Genomic DNA, 10,120 nt, shown 5'->3' with positions numbered 1-10,120 from the left:
TCTTTCCTCTCTGGATGGTTCTGATCATCAAGGAACCATCTTGATGGTTAATCCCCCCTCCCTGGTCCCTCTCACTTCACCGGTCCTAATGCTGCCCAAGAAAGCCCTAGATCAAATCCCATTTCCTCTCCTCCTCCATACCACTGACATCACATTTCCCGTGACAGCTGACTAGCAGAGTAAGGGGAGTGATTATCTCTGAGGAGTAAGTGAAGTGTGCTGCTCTCAAGGCCACATTCCACTGAGAACTCGGAGCCCTTGGTTCCAGTGCTGTCCTTGACCTTTTCATCACATCCAGTTTCTGTTAGGTTTATTTAATGTTACGGATTGGAGTGTGTCCCCCTAGAATATATGCTATAAAGTAGTTAACAGCTCAGCTCCCTACCAGAAGATCAGCAGTTTGAACCTGACAGTTGCTGAATGGGAGAAAGGTGTGTGTCAGGATACTTCCGTGAAGACGATAGCCTGGGAAACCCTCGGGAATCAACTGGACTACAGCAGCCTTGGTTGGGTTTTCATACCTGTGGTTGCAATTCCATTTGGGAATAGGGCTTCCTTTGTTACGACATTTAGAGAGTATCAGTGTAGGGTGTGTTTTAAATCCATCTCTGGAGAGAGAACAGGTTAGGGCTAGAGAAGCAGGCAGAGACAGGAAGAGTAGAAGCCACATCACATGGAGATTGCCAAGGAGCCGGACCTTCCCCCAGAGCCAGCAGAGGGAGAGACAGAGAGGGAGCACCTGCAAACGCCACATCACATGGAGATTACCAAGGGTCCGAGGAACCAGGCCTTCCCCCAGAGCCATCAGAGAGACAGAGAGAGAGTGCGCCTGCAAACACCACATCACATGAGATTACCAAGGGTCCAAGGAACCGGGCCTTCCCCCAGAACCAGCAGACAGAGCGCCTTTTCCTGGAGTTGGACCCTGCATTCAGACTCTAGCCTCCTAAACTGGGAAAAGGCTACATTTCTGTTTGTTAAGCCGCTCACTTGTGGTGTATCTGTTATAGCAACACTAGATAAAAGACAGGAGCTCTGGTAGCATAGTGGCTAAGGCACTTGACTGCTAACCAAAAGGCTGGCGGTTCAAACCCACCAGCCACTCCTCGGAAGGAAGGTTGGGCAATCCTACTTCCGTAGTGATACTGCCTTGGAAACCCAAGGGAGGGGTTGCTATGAGTCGGGGCCGACTCGACGGCAAACAACAACAACAACAAACAACAAGATAAAAGACATTTGACCTCATTAATAGTTTACTGCTTATCACTGGAACAAAAACAAGTCAAATGAAGTCCTGTTCTTTTTCATGTACATTTGTCTAAGCAATTTCCTATTCCATTAAACCTCATATTTTTGAGACTTTTAGATTAAGAAAGCAATATTGTCATCTTCTTGCCATAGAGTGTGAGTGTAAGAAACATAACCTGTACATTGAAATTTGGTTTGAAAGTGCAAAGTTTAAGGATAAGTGAGAAAAATTTTGTTGCTACATCTTGACTGTGATGAAGCTTCCGATCCCACTTCTGGAATGAATCATGTGATTACGTTGTTCTAAAATTCAGGTCATTTTGGATGCTTAATTTTTTCAGAAAGAGGATGTGTGATCTATAATAGACCTATTAAACCCAAAAGAACCACTGCCATCGAGTCAGTTTTAACTCATAGCCACCCCCACTGGGTTTCCAAGGTGATAAATCTTTACAGAAGGAGATTACGTCATCTTCCTTCCACAGAACAGCTGGTGGGTTTGAACCACCAACTGTTTGCTTAGCAGCCAAATGCCTTAGGCACTGTGCCACCAGAATTCCTTCATAGAATTATTAGAAATCATTAATTGATCTCTGTAAAGGAAGGTTATTGTTTTGTAAATCACTGTCAGATGTATGATTCTGTCATACTTCTAACAAAAGTATGGAAGAATATGTCAGGAAAAATAATAAGTAAACAAATTGAGGACTGTGAGTAGCAGCTGTTCTGTGTTGTACAGTTGTCTGTGGATGACACAGCAGCATGAGCTATGTGAGCATCCCAGAAGCGTTAATGATGCTCGCGACGTAGCCAGTTCAGTTATCGCACGAACAGCAGGCACACGACTGATGACGTGTATGTTGTGTCCTGTGAATGATCTGAGAGACGTTTCTCACTGTTCACTTGCAGAATTGGTTCTGCTTCATCAGGAGGAGGAAGGAGCAGGGCATGGCGCACGCACGCTCGCCCGCCCTCTCTCACCCCCACCTCCCTTCCCCTTTCCTTCCATAGCCGGCCTGCCAGAACGTGCTGGTACTCTACCTGCAAAACACACCCAGGCCTGCATCATGTCTCGTAGCCTCTGTTGCTATCCCAGCCCAATCGTTTTTTGCCTGAGTGACCTCGAAAGCCACCTCCCTGTCGGCTTTGGTCTCTTGGAGTCTGTTTTCAGGGCAGTCATCAGAGAATCCTGAAGAGTGTGAGTCAGGTGATGCCACTGCTCCCCTGGCAACTCTGCGATCTGTCCCTGCTTCCCCCAGAATACGAGGCCTGGAGGGTGTGCAGCTCTTCTCTGAGCCCATCTCCCCTCTGTCCCTCTGCAGCAGGCCCACTGGCCACCTCCCCTGAGGGCCCCTGCTGCACCTGCCCCTCTGCCCAGGTGCCCTTCTCCAGGCGTCCTTCTGCCTGGCCCCGGCACGGCTCACCTTTCCTGGCAGGCTTGGTTGACCCCTTCGTTCAATGCTCACCCCACCCCGTCTTTCCTCCTTAGCCTGCTTGTTTCGTTTTTTCATTTTCCTAGATAATCTGCCATTTTTCACATGCTGTGTATCTGAATCATTCCATGTACTGTTGATGATAACAGTAACATTGTGGTGTTAGAATGGGACACCAAATAAAGCCTTATGTGAAGGCACTGACCCAGCCTCTCCCGGTGCAGGAGTGCTTCACCCCTAACACTTTACCTCTGCTTTCCACCTTCGGTCTGCCACCTGCAGCACCTTTCCCAAGGTTGATCAGGAAGACTCGAGTAGCTTGACTGTCAAACTCCTGAGAAGACAAAAGGGAGAAAGAGGTTAAAGAATCAGTGAGGTTCTCTAGGATTTCAGAGGTTTGTGAAGAGACACTGCAGAGCTGGCTACATTAAGGGTGGAGATAAGAATGGTAAACTCTAAGCCTTCTCCCAGTCGGACTCTTTGTTTTGAACACGTGCACTCTTGCTGTTTCCTTAAGCGCAAAGGGCTGCTGATAGCATGTCTGTGCCATGACCTGGACCACCGGGGCTTCAGTAACAGCTACCTGCAGAAGTTCGACCATCCCTTGGCAGCACTCTACTCCACCTCCACCATGGAGCAGCACCACTTCTCCCAGACGGTGTCCATCCTCCAGGTAAGGGCCCAGCCCCCGGCCCCCGGCCCCTGCAGGAGCACAGCAATGCTCTGTGGTGACCATTTCCAGTACAGATGAAGGAGGAATACCATCAATAACTTGCTGTAGAAAAACAGCTAAGCTTTACTGTGGGACCTTTGTCATTGTTAGCAGGTGTGGGTTTTGTGGAGAAAGACTCTTTTGTGAAGGTGTTTGCAGTCAAGCATGGATGGGAGGTCTTCTGGCAATGAGTGCATGGTTCTGTAAGGCAGTGCTTGTTCCGATCACTTGATGTGTAATCATCTGTATGGTCAGACTCTTAACCGAGAGGTTCTGAATGATGATCCTTAGCAATTAGGCAAAGGTAAGGTTTTGAGTGCTTCGGAGTCCTTTTCTTTTAAATGTATTTCATTGATTTGAAGGTGTTCTTGGTGATTGACCTGGACAACGGCAGGTCTCCCTTCACTCTGATGCACAGGCTCCTTCTTTACTTCAGGCTTTTTTCCTCAAACCCCCTCACCAGGTGCTATCACATCATGCTGCTGCATTCCCCTCACAGACATTTTTAAACACAGAATTTGTGTTTGAATTCAGAAAAGAAGGTTAAGTTCCAAAGACCAAGTCTGTCTTAGGCTGGGTTCTCTAGAGAAGTAAAACCAGTAAAGCTTCTATGTAGAGAAAGAAAGAATGATACATTTATCACAAGGAAATGGCTCACCTAGTTGTAGAGACTGCAAGTCCCAAGTCTGTGGGTCAGACATCAAGCTGGAGGCTTCTCCTGACTTGCACAGCTGCAGGGGCTGATGCACCCCAGATCGGCAGGCAGTCCTGGCTTTGGTGGGTGACAAATCCAAGATCTGCAGGTAAAATGGCAGATGGTTGGCTCACAGGCTGTGAGGGCAACCAGTCCCAAGATCGGCAGATGATACAGCAGGCCACTGGTTCAAGTCCAGCAACTGGAGATGATGATGAACTATGTGCATAATCAAGATCCACCAGAAAGACCCCAATTTTCCCATTCTGTCCATCTACAGCTATATATTGGAGGCAGGCCACACCCCAGAGGAAACGCCCTTTCAGCTGATTGGCTGCTCATAGCCCGTGTCATCATGGAGGGGATTACCTTATATCAGGTCTCATCATGGGGATGCCTATATCACAGTGGCTTAGATCACTAACAGTCATGGTCCAGCCAAGTTGACACACAACCTTAACTATTGCAAGGTCATTATGCAAAAATCAGCATTATGCAAAAATGGAGAATGACCACATCAGATCACAAAATGGAAGATGACTCCAGCATTACATTACTGCCAAGTGACATCACTAAGTAACTGTCAAACCATGAAACATTATGGCCCAGCCAAGTTGACATGTAACCTTAATAATCACAGCCAGCGTCATTCTTGCCAGATGTGCATTGTTACTGCACAAAATAGTTGGAGGGTAGATTTTTTTATGGTTATCACAAACACTACATGTCAGGTGTTCTGGTTCCCGAGTGCCACTCTGACAGGAGTGTACCACAAATGGGAGGGCTTTAACAAACAGAAGTTTATTCTTTCACAGTTTGGAGGCTTTAAGTCCGAGTTCAAAGTGCCAGGCTCTAGGGGCTGGGTGAAAGCCCCTCAACCTTGGGGTGCACCTCTGCCTCTTGTTCCTGGCCCACTGAAGCTGGAGGCTTTTATTCACTCAGCTGCTGGCAGCTGAGGCTGACAAGCCCAAGGTTGACAAGTAAAAAGGCACAGTCCCAGTGTTACCAAACCACATGGAAGGCCATTAATTCAACTCCATTGAAAGTCCCAAGGAAGGCAGAGAATGGCAGGCTGCTGAACAAGGAGTTGGCTACATGCAGGGTCCAAGTGTGCCATAAGCTAGAGACCATTTCCCCAAGGGTTCTCCTTGTATAGAGGAAGCAGACCACTTACCCAAAGGCAGCTACTCGGCTGCTCACAGTAGATCCACCATGGAGTTGATTACCAATTTTATCATGGGGAATACTACATTCAGCTGCCCAGCCACTCAACCAGGCCCATCCAAGTTGACACACAAAGTTAACTACCACATCAGGTAACAAGACAGGAAGTGAGGAGAGAGAGAGAGAGAGTGTGTGTGTGTGTGTGTGTGTGTGTGTGTTGCTCACAAGTTTTCTTACTCAACTCTGGGAAAGGTGCCAGAGATAGCAGATCAAAGATGTGAAGCAAGTGCACTCATGTGCATACACACACACACACATTCCCATGTATAAAATGTAGAAACATTGTTAAGCTTCCTAACAGTTTTATAGTGCTTTTGGTCTCATTCATCATGTGAGGCTTTGAACTGGCACTCCTGCCATTAAGAAGCCCTGGTTAAGCTGCTAACCAAACGGTTGGAAGTTCAGATCCACCAGCTGATCCACAGGGAAAAAGACCTGGAGATCTGTTTCCATAAAGATCACAGTCTAGAAAACCTTGTGGGTGGTTGTGCTCTGTCCCCTGGGGCACCATGAGTCAGACTCAGCAGTGCCATCTGACAGCAACACTGTGCTGATGACTCTAGGCCTTAGCGAGTGAGCCTCTGTTTCTGGCATCTTGAGCTCAGAACAGCATGTCCAAATCACGCTGACCGTTTTTCTACATCTTCTCTGTTCTGTATCTCCTGGGGCAACTCCAGCTACCACGTAGCATCACACAGATGCAAGTCCTTAGGGCCATAGTCACGTGGGTTACCAAGTTCTCAGTTTAATGTCTTGTGGAAAAGCACCTCTAAAATTGACCACTGGAGATGGTATCCTTTGGTAACAGTCAGAAGGTCAAACTTCCAGTTAGGAAAATAGTAGAGCGGTTGATAGTTCATCAGGAACACCTCTGACTGCCCCGTGCTCCCTGCAGTGAACGACTTCCATATGCTGTCCTGACTGCTCCTTGTAGTCTTTATTTTCACTGCCAGCAGCTGGATGTGGGTCTGGAAATAGCCCTCTCCTGGCAACATAGACAAAAGATGAGCAATTCAGTATGCAGAGGCTAAGGAGCTTTGTAGTTAAAGCATTTGGCTGCTAGCCAAAGGTCAGCAGTTCAAACCCACCAGCTTTTGTGGAAGAAAGATGGGACAGTCTGTATCCATGATGCTTGACAGCCTTGGAAATCGGATGCAGCAGTTCTGCTCTGTCCTATAGGATTGACGACACTGGGCTTTTGGTTTCTCTAAGCTGATGTCTCTCAAACCTGTCCTCTAAAGATATGACTCACCGTGTGGTTTGTCTCTTAAGAATTAGCAGTGGCTGTGCACAGCCTCCCAGGTGCGTCCCAGTTCCTCACTGATACACGTCTTGAGGAGTGACCTCTGCCAGTCCTGCCCTACAGCTCCTGCTGCTCTCTCCGCAGCTGCATCTCAGCTCTTACCTCGTTGCCCTGGTCCCAATTTCCCACCTCTCTCCTGGTCTCCTCCTCCTGCTCATCAAGGCTCAGCTCAGGTGTCCTCTCCAGGAACACAGTTTGGACACCCCTGTAGCTGAGGACAGTGGTGTGCCCTTTTCTATGGCCCCTGAGCTTCTCAGCATACTGAGGTCTTCATCCGTTTCATATTGGGTTATAGGCTTTTGAGTGTTCCACATCCCTGAATTATAAGCTTGAGGAGGGCAGTGACTGCGTCTCATTCTTTGGGGTTCCTGCGGGACTGCCTCAGGCTGGCATGTAGGAGATGCTCGGTGCATGACTGTGGACAGGGACAAGTGCAAACTTAAGGGAACCTGTGTGGATAAGGGAGAGATCGGGTTGGACAGAACCATGTGGCAAATGTTTGGAGACAAGGAACTGCAAGTTTTGTTTCAGGGAAAGTGAACGTCCGTGTCTCTTGGGGCCCCAGGTTGAGGTGGCCAAATAGTGGAAGGAAGTTGGAATGCCTTCACCCAAGTAGGTTACCTTGTGAGACATTGACATCCAATAAAGTAAGTAAACTTTTTTCTTAGCAAAAACTTACCCAGATATCTTACCATTGTGATTTGGCCATTAGTGTTGGAATATTAAATCTGTTTATTTTTTTTTCCTAATGAGATGTTAATGATTACTTTGGATATGGATGCTATCTTTTTTTATTTTTATTTTTATTTATTTTTTGATTTTTGCCTTTTTGGAAAACACCATGTGAAGGACTCAGAAGTCAGTTTTAGAAAACAAATCTACTAGAAATGATAATCCCCATTATTAAGAAATTGTTTTCAATATCCATTAATCTTGAGTCATCTTCTGCTTTTGAAAAATGTTCCAATTTCGGAAAGTTATCTTTGCACACAACACTAGGGATTCCACGGATTTCTCATTACTTTTATAACAACAGTGTTTCTCAGAAGCAGCTCAATGGTTCTGCCAGTTCTTCTGTCAGAGACAGAAATTAGCAGAATTGTTGTATTTACATTCAGCACTGTCTTTACTCGTAATCAGGCATGTGTGACACAGAGGCTGTCCTAAGTCTGTTCTCCTTACAGACGTGTTCTGAACAGAAAGGCCCTGTAGCTACCAGATTGATTCCTTTGGGGCTTAGCTGTTGGTTGTTTGGTTTTCTCTCTTTCTCCCTCATCTCTGAGGAAAGTTGTGCTCTCATGAGTTTATGATCTTCGTGGTAATCATTCATCATTTATAGGGTATTTGCTATGACCCAGAGACTTCAGTACTCTGCATATATTAATGCTTTCAATCCTTATAGGCACACTGTGAGACAGGAGCTATTGTTCGTTCTTCTTCTGCAGGTGGGGATAACATGCATGAAAGCAGTGAAGTAATCTGTCCACTGTCCCACAGCTCGTCGGTGGTAGAACTGGAATTGTTTGGCCCCAAAACCTGGGCTCTTAGTTATAATACTACAGTGCTTCCTAGCATACAACTGTATGCTGAGTTGTGGGGTGACATCAAGAACATCACCCACAAGAAAGCAAAAGGTCATTAAAAAGACAAGAAAGGAAGAGTGGACCAAAACGCATGTCAGGAGACGCTGAAACTTCTCTGGAATGTTAAGTAGCAAAGATTAATGGAAGAAATGATAATATACAAGATCTGAACAGAAAATTTCAGAAGGCGGATCAAGAAGACAAAATAAAGTGTTACAACGAAAGATGCAGAGACCTGGAGTTAAAGAATCAAAAGGTAAGACCATGCTTGGCATTTCTCAAGCTGAAAGAACTGAAGAAAAAAATCAAGCCTTGAGTTACGATATTGGGCAAAATATGAACAATGCAGGAAGCATCAAAAAGAGATGGAAGAAATACACAGAGATGCGGTACCAAAAAGAATCAGTTGACATACAGCCATTTCAGGAGTTAGCATATGATTGATAAGTAATAATATTAAAGGAGGAAGTCCAAGCTGTATCGAAGGAATTGGTGAAAAGCGAGACTCCAGGAATTGACAGAATACTCATGAGATGTTTCAGTAAATGGATGAGATGCTAGAAGCACTCACTTGCCTATGCCAGGAAGTTTGGAAGACAGCTACCTGGCCAGCTGACTGGAACAGACCCATATTTGTGTCCATTGCAAAGAAAAGTCATCCAACAAAATGTGGAAATTATCTAACAATATCATTAATATCACACAAAAGTAAAATTGTGCTAAAGATAATTCAAAAATTGTTGCAACAGTATATTGACAGGGAACTTCCAGAAATCAGGCTACATCCAGAAGAGGATCTGAAACAAGGAGCATCATTGCTGATGTCAGATGGATATTGGCTGAAAACAGAGTAACAGAAAGATGTTTGTTTGTGTTTTGTTGACTATGCAAAAGCATTTCATTGTGTGGAACCTAACAGATTGTGGATAACACTGGAAGAATGGGAATTCCAGAACACTTAATTGTGTCTATGAGGAACCTGTGCATAGACAAGTTACTCAGATAGAACCGGGGGATATTGCATGGTTTAAAATTAGGAAAGCTGTGTGTCAGGGCCGTATTCTTTCACCATCTGGTTAAAATATGCTGAGCAAATACTCCAAGAAGCTGGACTATATGAAGAAGAAGGCAATATCAGGATTGGAGGAAGACTCCTTAACAACCTGTGATATACAGATGACACAATCTTGCTTCCTGAAAGTGAAGAGAACTTGAAGCACTTACCGATGAAGATCAAAGACTACAGTCTGAAGTAGGATTACTCCTCAACATAAAGAAAACAAAAATCCTCACAACTGGACTAATAAGCACCATCACGAGATACGGAGAAAAGACTGAAGTTGTCAGGGATTTCATTTTACTTGGATCCACAATCAATGCCCTGGGAAGCAGCAGTCAAGAAATCAGAGGATTTATTGTAGTTGGCAAATCTGTTGCAAAAGATTATAATATTAAATATTAAAGCGTTCAGGAATGAAGATGTCACTGAAGAGTGAGGTGCACCTGACCCAGCCGTTGTCTTCTTAGTAGCCTCCTGTGCATGTGGAAGCTGCTCAGTGAGTAAGGAAAACCTGAGAAGAGTTGATGCGTTTGAATTGTGGTGTTGGCAAGGAATATTGAATATATCATGGCCTGACAGAAGCATGAACAAATGTGTCCTGGAAGGAGTACAGCTGGAATGCTCCTCGGAAGTGTGACTGGCCAGAACTTGTCTCCTGTACTTTGGTCATGTTATCAAAAGGGACCTATCCCTGGAGAAGGATATAATGCGGGGTAAAGTAGATGGTTAGCAAAAAATGAGAAGACCCTTAACGCGATGGGTTGACAGTGGCTGTGACAGTAGACTCCAGCAGCACAAGGACTGTGCGGCTGGCATAGGACCAGGAAGTGTTTTGTTCTGTCGTACATAGGGTCCCCATGACC

At 45.5% G+C, this 10,120-nt stretch overlaps 1 protein-coding gene across 1 annotated transcript in view; it reads left to right on the top strand.

The window, feature by feature from the left end:
• Positions 1–10,120, top strand: part of PDE10A (phosphodiesterase 10A) — a 153,053-nt gene that overhangs the window by 72,387 nt on the left and 70,546 nt on the right. The window contains exon 15 of the mRNA XM_007955635.2: positions 3,199–3,354. Coding sequence (XP_007953826.2) covers positions 3,199–3,354 — 156 coding nt within the window. The remainder of the gene's footprint in view (positions 1–3,198; positions 3,355–10,120) is intronic.

Source organism: Orycteropus afer, unplaced genomic scaffold (genome assembly GCF_000298275.1).
Source record: "Orycteropus afer afer isolate SDZICR_OR568_19922 unplaced genomic scaffold, OryAfe1.0 scaffold00522, whole genome shotgun sequence".
NCBI classification, from domain to species: Eukaryota; Metazoa; Chordata; class Mammalia; order Tubulidentata; family Orycteropodidae; genus Orycteropus; species Orycteropus afer.
Note: the sequence above shows the minus strand (reverse complement) of the source record. Positions and strands in the feature narration are given on the sequence as shown.